We start from the raw sequence: 17,531 nt of genomic DNA, 5'->3' as shown, positions 1-17,531 counted from the left end.
AAGTCCATCCTGACTATAGTAAGTTGAGGAGTGTTCATTACCTTGGTAAATGCAAAATTATATTCAAATCAAGAAAATATAATAGAAAACCATTACATGACCACTTCAATATGGAAATCACTATATGGATGTGGCAGGTTAAATAAAGTTAATCTGAAATTATCCCAAACTGTTTAGCTAATACTTAAATTTCTAGAGGGGGAAAAAAGAGAATTTCTGAGAAAATATAATGATTATTTGGTTTCTTGCTGCAAATCCTAAGACAATTTTTTAAAATTTTTTCTTTGCTAAATCATCAGCATACAAATTTCAAACAAAAGACTTAACCTATTTCTAAACACCAACTGCTGCTTCATATTTCCCTTTTTCACCAAGAACCTGAAAGTACAGAGGTTGCTACGGATTTTCCCCAGTGTTTTCTTGGAAATGTTTTAAGTTACGTATTTAGGAAGCATCTACAACTCGTTCAGGTCACAAGCACTGAGGCACTGCAGAAACAGTGTTAGGATCGTTTAATTGTAGGTATCACCAAGGCAAAAAGGAAATGGAGAATAGGGAAAGGGTTATGGAGGAAAAAAAAGAATAAACCAAGAAGAAAATGGAGCAGGAAGAAAAAAATCAGAGGATGTTGTCATTATGGCGAGGATGGGGAATTCCAATACATTACTTTAAGGGCCAATTAGTTGTACTGTTGCCAACTAGAGGCCTACACTAAAAGTACCCTAAATGGTCTACACAGGAAGTTCAAATTTCAGCTGGTTACAAAGCAGAAAATGAAAAGCACAAGAAATCACACACAGAGAATCACATTCAGAAAACTCAGACACTTAGCTACCCACAAAAGGGAAAAGTGGCCTCTAGGACAAGATGGGACCAATGGCCTTCCTCAACATTCTGTGACCAACAATTGTACTTACTTTGCCAAGTAAGTACAACTTATGATACTGGTTACTGAGGCAGAAAGTACGCTGTCAAGGATTCTCTAGCCAGGCACCTATTTGAGACTCTAGAATCATTTTTGCACACTCATAGCACTGACATCTTGGCAATAATTACCTATCAAAGAGAAAGAACATCAAGTTGCCGTCCTGAAGTGGAAGGTAAGTATCAGAAAGACAGAGATTTTTATCTTTTTTTGTTCATATATCCACAGTTCCTACAGTAACAACATCTGACTGAATAAACTGCCAGATAAAACAGATCATAAATCCAGGGGCACTTCACTGGCCTACCTTGCTTTGCTTTCCTGCAGCGCTAGACACAGCTGACATTCCATGAATGGCTTCCTATCTCACACAGTAAAATGAAAGATTTCATGTCAGCTTTCAAGGCTCTATGCTCACAGTGGGGGGTCCAACCTGCGGCCCACAGGCCGAGTGCAGCTCAGGATACCTTTGAATGTGGCCCAACGCAAAATTGTAAATTTACTTAAAATGTTGTGAGATTTTTTTGTGATTACATGTTGCAATGCATTTAATGTGTGGCCCAAGACAACCCTTCTTCCAGTGTGGCGCGGGGACACCAAAAGGTTGGCCACCCCTGCACAGTAACTTGATCCTGTTCTCAACTTTAACCTTCTACTATACTCTCTCCTTCACTCACTCTGCTCTTGCCACACTAGTCTTCTTGCTAGTTCTCATCAACCAGGCATGCCCAACAGAGGGTTTTTGCTCTTGCTGCTCCCTCTGTTGGGACTCCTCCCGCCATCTCTTCCGCCCATGTAAAGGTGGCTCTCTCCCTCACCTGTACTCAAGCATCGCTACAGCTGTAAAGGCTTCCTTAACTACCGTATTTCAAACTCTCCCCTTCCACCCCGCCCTGGCATGTTCCACAGCATTTACTGCCATCTACCATATTATATATTTGACATTAATTTTGTTTATTGTTATATCTTCCCCAACTAGAAAATAAGTTTTATAAGGGCAGGGATTTTTGTCTGATTTAGTCACTGTCACTTCCCCAGTACCTAGAACAGTGCTGCCCCAAGGAAAAGGAGGGAGCAGAGGAGGGAACAGAAGAGGAGGGGCAAATAAGGAGAGGGCAGAGGAAGAGGAAGCAAAGAAAGAAATCAGGCAGGGAAGACTGTTCCCTTCCCATCTGTGATTCACCACTTTCCATTTTATCCTGAATATTCTTTCTCTGCTTGCCCCCTTTTAAGTATCCCCAGGCCTCTAACCTCATACTCTTCTCTACAGAGCCCCCGAGTAGTCTTCTTGCATAAATTCATTCACAAAAGGAAGTTTCAAGGATTACCTAAACAATGACAACTCCCAAATCTATAGACCCTCATATTCAGCTACCTAGTAGACAACCTACCACCTAACTTGCTCTCATCCATCCCCTCCTTTCCATTCCTGCTCAGACTGGCACACCTCGCACTACTTAGATCTCTTGATTACATCATTACTCTGTGAGGCAGGAGAGTGTACTGTTTAAGAGTACACAGCTGGTATCATAAAGACCAAAATTCGAGTTCCCAGCTCTACCTCTTCCTTAGTTATCTTATCCTACCTCCGCAAGTTTCCGTTTCCTCACCTGTATATTGGGATATATTAGTAAAAGTCAAGATGACACTTAACTATTTTGTGGGGAATGCATTCAGGTGTTCCTCGAAATCTACTGGCTCATATTTCAAGGACAATTAAAATATGATTTTCTCTTTATTCTTCATCCATTCTTAGTTTTGCATCTCCTTCAGTCTGCATCAGGAAACATATCTGTGTACACACACATATGACCTCACATTCTAATGACATAAAGGGATAGCAAGCTAAGACTAATTGGGCATTACTTTTGGAATGACTCAATTTGAACCCAGTAGGGTCAAATTTTCACGCAACATTCCATTCTTTAACAAACTCTAGAAAGCAGTCTCTCATATAGAGGTTAGGAAGACATTCTTCTATTTCATTCTGTAAAGTTCCATTCACAAACAGCACAAATTTCAGCATCAACACATCATGTCAGCCAAAGGATTGGAGCCTGGCAGGGAAAGAAAAGAGAATGCATAAAGAAGAACTAACTGTCTCTGCACTCAAAGTGATAGGTAGTAGCTACATTGTTCAAAAGTATAGCTTGAAAATGCTCTTTGAAAATTTCAAATTCACACTAGGCATCTTTACTGATGCTACACAGTTAATAAACCAAATGTGACTGAAACAGGATGGTATATCTATTTTTGAATTCTAGAATAAAGCCATTTAATTAGTATTCAGTTACGATACTTCATCTCATAAATCTCTAGTTAGTAAGCAAAAACAAAACAAAAAATGACCACAAACAATATAACATAAATATTATTGACTTATGCCAAGAAGAAGTTTGAGGAAGATAAAGCTCTTAGAATTATTTTTAGGATTTATTTCTGAGTTAATTACTAATACGTTTTTACAATTAGATTAAAACTAGGAGTCAATGGAAAAGACATTACATAGTCTTTGGAGTTAGACAAACCTTGGTTTAAATCTTGAGTCTGTCTCATGAGCTAATGGGGCAGATTATTTCCATTCCTTAAGCCTATTTCCTCATTTGTAAACAGAAACTATGTACCCAACTGGTGGTATTCAGAGACTAGTGATAATTTTGTATAAATTACCATTATCTGTGAACTTGTAAATATTGTGAAATGATACCATATAATTGGCTATATATTGATATATAATTACTACTTTTCAAACATAGTTGACTCTTGAACAACATGGGTGTGAAATGTGTGGGTCCACTTATACATGGATTTTTTTTTTCCCAATAAACATCTGTACTGTTTTCATTCCATGGCTGATAGTCCACAGATGCAGAGGGCCAACTGTATGTGTTGATTTGTGCCATTTTATACCCACAGATTTTGGCATCCATGGGGAGGGCAGGGGCTGAAATCAATCCCCCTTGTTTGGGGGGAGTCAAAAGTTATACATAGATTTTCAACTGCACAAGGGTCAACGCCCCGATTCAAGGGTCAACTGTACAGGTATCTGAACAACACAGAAAGAATCACTAGTTACACAGTACTACTTCACAGTCAATTTCATCACAGTGACTACACTACACAGAGTTTAAAACAGCTAAATACATTTAAAGCAATCCATCTATAGTTTAAAATACATACAATTATCCCTGTAGCAAATTAACTATGTCCAGGTGAAGGCTTATGCATAACAGAAGTAAAAAGTTGGCTTTGTTCAAATCAATCTTTAAAAGTTATAAAGTTATTCTTATAATTTAAGAAACTATCATACTCCACCCAACAATTATCAGGCTGTCTTGTGAGGTCCGTGTCTATTGTGTTCACAGTTGTATACCTAGTGCATGTACAGTGCCTGGCACATAACAGGTACCTAGCAACTATCTGTTTAATTGTACTCTACATACAGCCACTTAAGACTATTCCAGGGTAGCAGTGCTCCAATACTAGAAAAATTACTGAAAGTAATAAAGGAGCACACTTGAGAAGTCATTTTAATAGAATATTAGTCTGAAATTCTTTAGTCCTCAAAAAGTCATAAAAGTCCAATAAATCAGTAAGAAAAAATATATACAATCCAATAGGAAGTGAGGAAGGATTCTAAAGAAATAACTTATAGAAATAAAAATATAAAAACTGTTTAATCTCATTATTAATTGGAGAAATGCAAATGACATATTGTTTTCACCTTTGAGATAAAAATTTCTCAATGGCTGTTGTTATGTCATGATCCAGCCACTTGGAAGGAGACTGAGGAGAATCTATTAAATAAGAGTTCCCGATCCCTTGACAAGGCCATTCCATTTTTCTGTATCAGCTCAAGAGAAACATTGACATATGTGTACAAAGTTACATATGTAACAATATTCATGGCCACATTATTTGTACTACTAAACCTTGGAAATAACTGTAATGTTTTCAAATAGGGAAATTATTAAATATACTATGACACATCCATATTATAGAAAACAAACAAAATAATGAGATGTCTATACAATACTTATATGGAAAACTCTGTAAGATATATTATTGAGAAAGCAATTTGTGGACAGTATGTACAATAAATTCCACATATGTAAAAAGTTAAAACAAAAATATTATATAATTTTATAGGTGTATATATGCATATAAATATATGCATAAAATATAAAATGTGTGCACATATAATTGATAACAGCAATTTACCCTTGGCAGGAGAATGGGAAATGGGAGGTGGCAAGGAGAGAGCAGCATTATTTGCAATATTTGAATTATTATTAACAGAGTATATACACATGATACTTGAATAAAAGGTTAAAGTGTTTAAATTGGGAAAACAAATTCAAACAATAGATTGAGAAGATAGTTAATTACTTGTTAGACGATAAAGAAAACCTACCACTCAGAATATCCAGAAGCATCGGTAGTAGCTCACTTGGTTGGAGCATAACCCTGATATACCACAGTTGCGGGTCTGATCCCCAGTAGGGGCATGTGCAAGTCAGCCAATGACTGCATAAGTGGGTGGAGCAGCAGATCAATGTTTCTCTCTCTCTCTCTCTCTCTCAAATAAACACAAATTTTTATAGTAAAAAAAAGTCATAAAAAGACCCTAACTAAAACACCAACATAGACCCCCTGTGAAAAAATAAGTCTAAGTTAAAAAATTAAAGAAAAGTACCATTACCTGGTAGTTAAAGAGAACACTAGATTAAGTGTTCTAGCAATAAATGTAAGGAAATGAGAAGAGCTACAGTTATACAAATAAAAACAAAGACATACATTCATCATAAATATAAAGTGGAAAGGCTTAAATAAGCCAAAGGATTTTCCAACTTTCTATTCATTCTTACCAATCACCTAAGAATAGGGCTAGTTTTAACTGATTAAACTCAATTCACTTTTACTGTTTTGTTATGGTGTGCTGTAGCGTTATGAAAAATGCAAAGATGAGGTTCAGTCTGATAAGAAGGAAGTCATGTGCACACAGCGACTATATAATACATGCCTGGGACCTTGAAACCAGGAGGAGAACCTGATCTGATGCTTACTCTAGTCCTTCTTTCCACATCTACATCTTCTACTAGTTTGATTATTTACTTACTCTCCTTTCTATTTTCAAATGTAAAGTGCCAGCCACTTGAATTGCAGAGTTACTTTACCTTTCTTCTCTTTTAAAAAAAAGATTTTTTGAAAGAGGTTAGTACTATTTAGCTCTTCAATTTTATTAGATGTAGTATGTGCAATGCTAAAAACAAGCTCTAATAAAAATCCATGTACACTTTATTTTTTCGAGGAAGAATTTATAGGTTTTTTAATTTTTATTTTTTTCAAAGTTTTATTTATACTTTTATAGAGGAAGGAGAGGAGGGAAAGAAGAGAGGGAGAGAAACATCAATGTGTGGTTGCCTACTGCACATCCCCAACCAGGGAACCTGTCCTGCAACCCAGGCATACGCCCTGACCGGGAATCAAACCTGCGACCCCTCGGTTCGCAGGCTGGCACTCAATCCATTGAGCCACACCAGCCAGGGTCCATGTACATTTTAACAAGGTTTGTGAAACATTTTAATGACAGCTCAGATTCTCCATGGAACAAATGAAGATGACGAATGTCTGCTAAACGGTGATTATAGGATGAGCAGCAATCAACCGATTTCAGCAAAATAGGCAGTCAAGGTTGACAGTGGGTCCTTCTCTCCCTAGTGATCCTCAAATCATGTTATTCAGTTCTTCTGGTCCCTTTATTTTATCCCTCCCAAAGTTGAAGTCTAACTTAAATGTTGTTGAGAAAATAATTTGGTAATATTTTGATGTTATTTCCCTCCGTTTTAACATTTGTAAAGGAATCACAAGCATACCTTTTACACACAAAAATTAAGCACGGGATTTAATAAGCTCAGTTGAATAACATTTCATCCAACACTTTAAAAACATTTCATACAACACTTTAACATATAGGATAATATTTTTTCCTTCTCCGTAACTGCTCTGTTGAGCTGATTCTAAAGACAATCAAGTTTGAACTTAGAGACGGAAACACCAAATCTAAACGACTGGAGACCAAGATCAGAAAGTGAGGTGGAGCTGAGTGCTGACCTCAGCTTCTCCAAAACTTGCATCAAAAATCTGTGTGACGCGGGGCGACTAACCATAAATAAGTAAAGGCTTATACAGCATCAAAATGTTAATTTGTAGACCCACAAGCTTTCCAGTCTGAGGCAGAGAAAGGCTGGCAGGCTCCGCAGCTAAAAGAGCCCCAATTTTGGCCAGGAAAAAACTGAGAGGCCAGCGACACATCACCGCACCCAACGCCTTGGGCTAACGAGTAAGGCTGCAATCCCGAGGACACAGGAGGCCTCCGCAAACCCCCCGTGGCTCAACCTGTCCCAGCATCCTGACCGCGCCCCACCTCCCAGGTAGGCCAGGTCAGGATCCTTGGCCGGTCGCCAGGTCCTGCCCGTCCTCAGCTTTCGTCTGGCCAACCGAGCTCTGCTTGTCTCCAGCCTCCGCCCGGTTGGTAAGACCCGGGCCAGAGGCAAACGCATCACCCAAGCCCGCCTACCTTGGTCGTACGGATGTGCTCCATCCTGAGGAAAGTCGGCCAGAGGCCCGCTTCACCGGCGTCTCATGAAGTGAGGGAACCTGGGCGCGGTCAGCAACCCAGACCCCGCAGGAACAAGCTCAGCGGGTTAGCGCCACCGACAGTCAGCCCGCCCCCGGCCAAACCAACTGCGCAGGCGCAGCCGTTCTGGGCCGTCTCCTAGAAACACTTCCCCAAACCAAGGGGCGAGCCATGGGGCGTGGGTGAAGTGGGACAGAGCGTCAGCGGAAGGAGAAGAGCGTCTTAGGCCTTTGGGACTTCGCCGGTCCTACAGTGCCCTCTCTCTATGGAGGACTCACGAAGCCCTGACAGAAGGCGATCATCTGTCGAGCAGCTCGGAGGACCAGAAAGGCAGCAGTCTGGATGGGTCCCTTGAGGACTTCGCTCTAGGCGAAACCTGTAGACATGCCATGGAAAGAGAATTCGGTGGGTGAGGGTGAGATGTCGCTGAAGTCCATCACTCTTTAGTAGACAGCACCAAATTTCAATGCTTTCTCTTTACTTTGAGCTACAATTTTCACAAGAATCTAGTTTGAGGAAACAATAGGTATATTTAGTTTAGCCTTATTTGAAACAATCAAAATCTTCTATATTAAGGGTAACATAAATATAAAAAGCCAAAGTGAGAGGCAACAGGCATTTACCTGAGGTCAGAAAATAAATAGCTAATTGGGAAGCCTGATTCAGGGAGAAACCCAAAACACTGTTTGGATTAGGAGACAAAGGCAAGGGGTATTTATGAGAAAGGGAAAGGAAACAATTATATTAATGAAAGGAAGGCATTTCTATTAGTGCAGATAAACCGACATAGTGGTGTTAATTCTAAACTATGTTTTTAATTTTCAATCTGGTAGCCATCAGTCCAGTAGTAATAATATCTGCTTTATTGTTTGAGATGCAGTGTTGTTTTAGACCCAGTCCAAAGGTTAATTTGCCCTGTTTTAACATTCAAAAGCTTTGAGGTATAAGGTGTGTATGGCAGTTCAACTCCATTTTAAAGTGGATCACGTTATTGTTTTTTACACCAGCAGCCATTTAAAAATATGCAGTAGGTCTTAAAAGCAAGTAAAACCTGAACAAACTAAAAAATCAACAACTTTTCTTAGGTCTAAAAGAAAACTGAGATCGCAAGGCAAACCACTGCTCCAATAATTAGAGAGAGAGAACGAGAGAGGCGAATACAGACTAGCACAACTGAGGGAGCAGAAACACACAAACTAAACCTTCCCTGGGAATCAGTGCCTGGCAGTTCCTTTTACCCACTACAGCACGTCTGACTACAGAAAAAAAAAATTACACGACATACTAAAAGGCAAAAACACAGTTTGAAGAGACAGAGGAAGCATCAAAACCAGATTCACATATGGCAGGGATGTTGAAATTATCAGACAGGGAATTTAAACAGAATTTATGTGCTAAGAGCTCTAAAAGGTAAACACCATGCAAGACAGATGGGCAATGTAAGCAGAGAGGTGGATATCCTAAGAAAGAGCCAAAAAGAAATGCTAGAGATTTTTTTAAAAACACCAGAAATCAAAAATGCTTTTGATGGGCTTATTAGTAGACTGAACATGGCTGAGGAAAAAGATCTCTAAGCTTGAGGATATCTCAACAGAAACCTCCAAAACTGAAAAGGGAAGAGAAAAAAGACAAAAAAAATAATAATAAAACAATACTCAGGAAGTGTGGGACAGCTACAAAAGGAGTAACATATCTGTAGTGGGGATATCTGAAGAAGAAAGAGAGGAACAGAAACAAGTATTTGAAACAATAGCAACTGAGACTTTTCCCCAAATTAATACCATACACCAAATCTGTAGGATCCAGAAAGCTCACAGAATACCAAAGAGTATAAATACCAGAAAGATTACATATCATTCCCAAACCATATAAAATCAAGGATAAAGGGGGGAAATCCTGAAGAAGCCAGAGGAAAAGAATCACCTTACCTATAGAGGAACAAAGATAAGAATTATATCTGACTGCTCTTCTGAAACCATGCAAGCAAGAAAAGAGTGAAATAAAATATTTAAAGTGTTGACAGAAAATAAAAATCAGCCAACCTAGAATTGTGTGCCCTGTGAAATTATCTCACAAAAGTGAGGTGGGAGCACTAGTTGGGTAGCTCATTTGGTTAGAGCATCTCTCAATGCTCCATGCTTTGGGTTTATCCTGCGTGGGTTTGACACATGCAAGTATCACAAGTTGACGTCAGTGTGTCTGCTTGTCTGTCTGTCTCTCTCTTCCCACTTCCCCTTTTCTCCCCTCCCCCCTTTCTAAAATCAATGAATAAAAAAATTTTTTTTTAATTAAGATAGTAGAAGGGCAGTAAAGACTTCCTCAGGCAAACAAAAACGGAGAATTTGTTGCCAGTAGACATGCCTTGCAAGAAGTGTTAAAAAAAGTTCTTTAGAGTGAAGGCAAATGGTTTAAGTCAGAAACTTGGATCCACATAAAGAAAGGAAAAGCATCAGAGAAAGGATAAGTGAAAATAAAATAAAAACTTTTATATTTTTTTCTTAATTGATCTAACATAACAGTTTGTTCGAGTAATAATGGCAACAATGTGCTTGATTATGTATGCTTGTGGTATATACATATATACAGGGTCCCGCAGAAGAAACGCCTGCTTCAGTGTGGTTGGCAGGGCAATTATATGGGTGTAATAGTTTATAGTTTTAATTTGAACATTTCAACTAAATTGTCATATAGTGTGCTTGAGTGTGATATTATGATGTTACAGAATTACATACTTACGATTTTGTAATAAAAGATTTGGAATAAAAAGGGGGTATTATTTGTGCCAGACCCTATATAATTATGTATAAGTGAAATGAATGATAACACTGATACCAGGGATAGGAGGGAGGAATTAGAATTATTTTGTTATTATAAGGTACTCACACTACAAAAAGAGAAATACTACATAGTAAGAATGTTGATGCTGTATTAGTGAAATATCAACTGGTAGATTCAATGTGACTGTGTTTTGTAATTTGTGTTTATGCAAACAAAAAGCTTACACTTCTAGATGTAATTTCTCTATTTTAGTGGTGACTTTTGTCATTTCCCTATTTTACTCGTTCTCAGTCAGGAGTGATTTTGGCCACAGGTGACATTTGGCAATATCTGGAGACATTTTTGGTTGTCATAATTTGTTGTGGATGTGGGATGCTACTGGCATATAGTGGGTAAAGGCTAGGTCTGCTATTGAGCATCCAACAATGCACCAGACACCCCCTGCCCACAAAGGATTATCTGGCCTAAGAAATCAGGTGTGCAGAGGTAGAGAAACCTTGCTCTATATTTTTCAAGTGTTCTGTAGTATGCAGTTCCAATTTTTGTAACTAGAAAATGCTGTTTTAAAAATATCATCATTTTTACATCATCTTTCTTACTACGTTTGTTGTTAAAGTATATCTTTAACATCTAAGTTTTCTATTAAAATTTTATTTCATTTTGCCAGCATTTCAGACACTTATCTTATTCAAGTTGTCCTTGTGTTGCTGTGTTTTGTTATGAGTGCCTGCTATATTTCATACAAATTGCCAAAGCAATACTTACTAAATACAACAGCTTTGTAGTGAAATCACTAACTCCTGTAAGATAAATATGTAATAAGAAAAAACTTGAACCACCTGTAAAGCAGTATGAGTATACTATCATTTCCAAAAGAAACACAAATCTTGCTCCTTACCCTCCCCCACAAAAAACATTGAAAACTAATGCAATCTTTTGAAAAAGCAGGAAATGGTGAATTAAATTGCATGACATACATCAAGACTTCCTTAATAAAACCTCTTTTTATATATTTTCTCCCAGATTTTTGTCATTTTCCCCATTCCCTGTTCCCATACAGGTTAACATCCCAGTTTTCCCTCCCCATTCTCTTCTCTTATCATTTCTAATTTTTTTCTTTTACCAATTCTTTTATAGAGGTAATAATAATGATGTTATCTCTATAACATTTAGTGATAACACTAAAGTGATTATCAGATGGCAGAAAGGGTACTGAGTGTTTTATCTGTACTATGAGTAACATACTATTACTTCCCTCATTTTAAAAAAGAGGAACGTAAAACACAATGAAGTTAAATGGCTTGCCCAATATCATACAGCAAATAAAGCCTAGATCTATAATATAAAGCCAGACAGTCTGACTATAGAGTCTGTATTCTTAACAACAATTCTATATGAATTTGTTTTTCAAAATCCATATAAAAGTTTCATTTTGAAACAGTGCTATAAATTGGGAACTGACTCTGCATTTAAAAAATCTTAAATAGTGGGTAAACAGAAAATCAATTTCTATGGAGCATCAGACAACTGACAAAATAATGAGGACTTAACAAATGTAAAATATAAGGAAGATTATACACAGAGAGGTGAGCAGGACACTGAAATTGTTGCTAGAGGACCATTTCCAAACCAGGCAAATTTAGTTCATGTTTTGATGCCCTTATATGACTCAAGAGCTCAGAAGCTAAACTCTAGGGTCCACCCCTATGAGAATTACAATGAAGAGATTCTTCTTACAATAAGGCCAGTGCCACAGGGAAACACCCAATCCAATCCCAGAAAACAGCAGGAAATTCATCTTGATGTTGAGAAAAGAAAAGGGGTGGGGGCATAGTTACTCGTCTTGAAAATATTAAACAATCACTAAAAGACTTATTTTTGTATTTGTTTTTTTTATTTTTAAGTATATTTTATTGATTATGCTATCACAGTTGTCCCATTTTTTTTAATCCCCTTTATCCCCCTATGCCCTGCACCCTCCCCTCCAGCATTCCCCCCAAACCCTAGTTCATGTCCATGGGTCATAAATATAAGTTCTTTGGCTTCTCCATTTCCTATACTATTATTAACTTCCCCCTGTCTATTTTGTGCCTACCATTTATGCTTCTTATTCCCCGTACCTTTCCCCGATTCTTCCTGTCACCCTCCCTACTGATAACCCTCCATGTGATCTCCATTTCTGTGATTCTGTTCATGTTGTAGTTGTTTGCTTAGTTTTTGTTTTTTAGATTCAGTTGTTGATAGTTGTGCGTTTATTATCATTTTACTATTCATAGTTTTGATATTCTTTTTCTTAGATAAGTCCCTTTAATATTTCATATAATAAGGGCTTGGAGATGATGAACTCCTTTAACCTCACCTTATCTGGGAAGCACTTTACCTGCCCTTCCATTCTAAGTGGTAGCTTTGCTGGATAGAGCAATCTTGGATGTAGGTCCTTTCATGACTTTGAATACTTCTTTCCAGCCCCTTCTTGTCTGCAAGATTTCTTTTGAGAAACCAGGTGATAGTCTTATGGGAACTCCTTTGTAGGTAACTGTCTCCTTTTTTCTTGCTGCTTGTAAGATTCCTTATCTTTAATTTTGGGTAATTCAATTATGATGTGTCTTGGTGTGTTTCTCCTTGGATCCAGCTTATTTGGAACTCTGAATGTCCTGGACTTGCACGTCTAGTTCCTGCGCCAGATTGAGGAAGTTTTTCTTTGTTATTTTTTCAAACAAGTTTTCAATTTCTTGCTCTTCCTCTTCTCCTTCTGGCACCCCTATGATTCAGATGTTGGAACATTTGAAGTTGTCCCAGAGATTTCTAACCCTCTCTTCATTTTTGGAATTCTTGTTTGTTCATTGCGCTCCAGTTGAATGTTTTTCTTCCTTCTGTTCCAAATTATTTGAATCCCAGTTTCCTTCCCTTCACTGTTGGTTCCTGTATATTTGTATTTATTTCACTTTGCATAGCTTTCACATCTTCCTTTATTTTGCAGCCATACCCAATCATTTCTGTGAGCATCCTGACTACCAGTGTTTTGAACTCTGCATCTAGTAGGTTAGCTATCTCCTTGCCACTTAGTTCTTTTTCTGGAGTTTTGATCTGTTCTTTCATTTGGGTCATATTTCTTCTGTCTTGGCACACCTTTTATGTTGTAAGGGGTGGAGCCTTAGGTATTCACCAAGGTGGGGTAACCCACTTTACTGCGTTGTGACACTATATGTCAGGGAGTGGTCAGAGAGGGAACAATGCCATTTGCTTGGCTCTTGCCCTGCTTTCAGTCACTTCTCTTGCATCTCACAAGTGGATTGTGCCCTCTCAGGTGCTAATCCCCAGATGGGTGGGCTTGTGTAGATTCTAGGATCCTGTGGGCCTCTCCAACAGACTCTCATGTGAAACTGGGAGTTTCTCCCACCATTGCAACCCCACAGGTTTTTACAGCCAGAGGTTTTGAGCTTTAGTTTTCCATGCTGGAACCCTGGGTTGCACTGTCTTTCTTGCTCCCCAGTTGTTCTGCCCAGCTTACCTGCACTCGAATGTGGGATAGCACGCTCCTCCAGCTGCCATCTTGACACAAGTCCTCTCCATCCCAGCTTCCCATCTCTACCCCTCCTACCAGCCTGGATGAATGTTTAACTCCTTGGTTGTCTGACTTCCATACAGTTTGATTTTCTGGCAGTTCTGATTGTTCCATGTTTTTAAATCAGTTGTTACCTTCTTTTGGTTGTGCAAGGAAGCGAAGCTTACCTACCTTTGCCTCCATCTTGGCTGGAAGCCTGGAATCTTAATTTAAACAATCACTAATAGATTTTTAGATTGGATTTACAGCCTAGATTCATACCACCTGCTGATTACTGCAAGAAACAAAGAGCCCCAATTCCTCTGCTACTATTGTACAAAGGGAAATAAAGAGACATTAGAAAGGAGTAGAGATTTGTTTACTGAGATTTGTTTTTATTCTTACTAATGTTTATAAAGCATATGGTCCAGTTTAAGAAGACTTGACTATGCACCAGTGTTCCTAAATCTTAACCTTTCCTAAAAATGTTGAATACAATAAAATTCATCAGGTTAAGTAATTTAGCTGTCCTGATCTCATCACCTATGCAAACAAAAGGGTGCTTAAAACAGTTATAATTTCATTGGAAAAGTCCACTGAGACAAGCTAACTTGAAGGAAGATGGCCAGCTAAGAAGGGATCTATTTGTTAGGATTAGTTACTCCAGTGAATTTCAAAATACCAACTTAATCGTTGACCATGAGAAACAGAAGTTTAAAGCAAACAGGCATGAAGGTCAGCATATTCTCTTCCTCTAAAGCTATGTGGACACTTTACGCTTAAGAAGTCTGTTTTGTTATCATGAGTTCAGAGCAAGGGAAAGCTAAATGTTAGAGGGCTGCTGTCACTCAAGCCAAGTCTTGATCCATCCATAAACTCTATGGTGATATATAAACTGCAAAACAAAATAATAGTGTTTCTGATAAGGGAAGCTTCTGAGAGCAGCCCTGAAAGCTCATTATTTTGGAAATATGTCACAGTTCCCTAATCTAGGCTTCACTGAACAACTCCCTTTCTGAGTGTGCTGTTCTTTCCTTAGGTACGCCACTCAGTCAACTAAGCTCCTGTCAAGATGTGTGCTAGAAGCCATTCTGTTTTTTTAAGGATCCCTAAAACATCTGTTCTTTGATTAATTTTATTTTGATGTTATACTTAAAATTTCCTTTATCATCTAAGGACACATAGATTTTGCCTTATGTGTGCCTACAAAAACAAAACGGTAACATCACTCACTAATTACTGATGATTTTAATAAAAACATTTTTCTTAATTGACCTTTCATTTAAAGATGAAGTTTTTGTATCAAAAATAACAAATACACAAAAAGCATTAAATAAATAATCATGACGTTTTGAAATAGGAAACAAGAGTCTTCTGAATTCATTTCTTTCTAATGTTTAGTGTTTATTTTTATCCTGCTTAAAAAAAAAACCTACTTGGTTTCCCTATCAAAGGCAGAAGACATGTCTAATGTAATGATTGTTATGTGAGAAAACACTTTATATTTTAAATGTTGATGCTTTTAGAATTACGTTTACTGTTTACCAGGTATATAAAAGCTATCACATTTCCTAATCTGGGTGCTTCTTAAGTAGATATAAAAAAGAACAAGAACATTTCACTTTTTTATATTTCTCAACTTTTATTTTTAGGTGTATTATTGCAGAAGATCAAGCCTATGATCAGAATTATTTTTGGAAACAAAGTATTTGAATTCAAGTCTCATTTCTGCCACTTACTAGCTGTGTGAGTTTAGTAAAATTATTTAATTTCTCTAACTCTTGGTTTCCTTATCTGTAAATAATAGTAATTATCATCTCCACTGAGTTATTTGTGTTGCTTAAATGAGATAGTTGAACAGAAATACTTAAGAATAGTGGCCTGGCCTCAATAAATACCCAATAAATAATAGTTGTGTGTATGTGTGTGTTAAGCAGGATGCATCCTATTATCCCCAGAGATATCTGGATAACTGCTGATCCTCATTATAATTCTTCAGCGCTGAGTTCAGAAATTTATTTTAATCAGGCTGTGTTCATTTGGGGAGACTGAATGAAGGACAAAACATTTGTTCTTCATTGAACGCACTGTATACTGTACTCAAACGATCATATTACGTATTCTATAACCCTGTGCACCTGGTCCAGCGAAGCGCACAAATCCGGGTTAGGGATCATACAAGGCTGTCTTAATCTTATGCTGGGTTGGAAGGAGACACATTGTTTTGTTTCCAGGTCAGTGTGATTCTCACTCTCTTCCGGATTTGCGAGTTTGGATGCTTGCTCTTCATTGTCTTAAAGAAGGTCACTAATAATTTTTCTGTATATTGTAACTGTGTGATCTTCTCTCCGAATACTTTACGGCAGCGGTCCCCAACATTTTCGATACCAGGGACCGAGTTTTTACACGGAGTGGGCAATGGGTGTGGGGGCGGGGCGGGAGGGGTAGAGGGGAACAGGAGGCGGGGAACAGGAGGCGGAGCTCAAGCGAAACTTCCCCCGGGGCGGGGTCCTAACAGGCCGAGGACTGGCATCGGTTCGCGACTCGGGAGTTGGGGACTCTTGCTTTACATAACTGTGGCTGTCCATGTGTACCTGCTATTGACGTTATCCGATACAGTGGTCGGGCCACACTCTATGCTGAATAACCACTTTATTGAATAGCGGGTTCCTATGTGGCGAAGCAGGCAGCAGTTTTCTTTTTCTGCACAGCTACCCATTAAGCCTGCTTTGTTGGCTCTCCTTTTGCCTCTCCTCAACAAGAAATTGAGGTCCTAGGGAAGTACTAGTCACTGGGTTTTAGAACAATCTAATTTTTAAGAGTGAAATAGTCCAGTCTAATATAAACAAAAATGTGTTTTTGTATCCAATTCAAAGTTTCTCTTCTTTCCCTGTACCCGGCCTCCTATATTTTGATAACAGTGGGAACATAGGGACAGAGGTGGGGGAATCTGTTCTGACAAGCTTGTTCCACCTTCTCCCCACTTGCTTGCTAACTCCTGTCTTTACTCCACGAATCAGGTCTTACTTGATTAGTCCTAATCTGCTATCAGTAATCAGGTTATCAGTAAATAGGAATCACTGATTTTTGTCTGGTAGATGCCTGGAAGGCTCCATCTTTCTCCCTTTGACATTCAGTCAGTTAACCACCTCCCTCCCCCCATCCTCCGGAACCTACAGATTCAATTTTCTGAAGTAGGTGCAACCCCCTCCAGTTCATTTCTTACAAGCTAGATCTTGGTTTCAGATATGCCTGAGGCCTGGCTATACCTCTTTTTCTAGATTTTCCTGAAACTTCTCTGTATTTGTACAATAATTCTTTCTTCCTGTGTCTCTCCCACATACATGCGCACTCCTGCTTGAACTACTGTAAGAGAACTTTCTATTCCTTGCAACCAAAAGAGACATAATTCAGTTGTAGGAAAACTGATTGGAGCAAAGGAATTGGACAGGTTTGAGGGAAATTTCATTCATGCCATGGAAAAGTCTTATGTTCCTGCTTCACAGCAGTGGACATTGGTCTATTGGCCAGAATATGTGCATTCATCAGGTGTAGTGACTTGTTTCCCCGAAAGATGAAAATAATAAGTGCAAGTCAATTCTTCCTTTTTGGCAGACTTTTTTGTTTTGTTTTGTTTTAGTTTT

General features: G+C 38.4%; 1 protein-coding gene across 3 annotated transcripts in view; it reads right to left on the bottom strand.

Moving 5' to 3' along the window:
* The window catches only part of MTMR6 (myotubularin related protein 6), a 54,398-nt gene extending 46,712 nt beyond the window's left edge, over positions 1 to 7,686 (bottom strand). For all 3 annotated transcript variants that reach the window (XM_054577158.1, XM_054577159.1, XM_054577157.1), the window contains exon 1: positions 7,506 to 7,686. In XM_054577158.1, the coding sequence (XP_054433133.1) occupies positions 7,506 to 7,529 (24 nt within the window). In that variant the 5' untranslated portion in view covers positions 7,530 to 7,686. The remainder of the gene's footprint in view (positions 1 to 7,505) is intronic.
* Positions 7,687 to 17,531: the final 9,845 nt, after the last annotated feature.

This window comes from Pteronotus mesoamericanus, unplaced genomic scaffold (genome assembly GCF_021234165.1).
Source record: "Pteronotus mesoamericanus isolate MK-2021 breed Mesoamerican mustached bat unplaced genomic scaffold, CSHL_Meso_final contig_41, whole genome shotgun sequence".
Lineage (NCBI taxonomy): Eukaryota > Metazoa > Chordata > Mammalia > Chiroptera > Mormoopidae > Pteronotus > Pteronotus mesoamericanus.
This window is presented reverse-complemented; position numbering and strand designations above follow the sequence as displayed.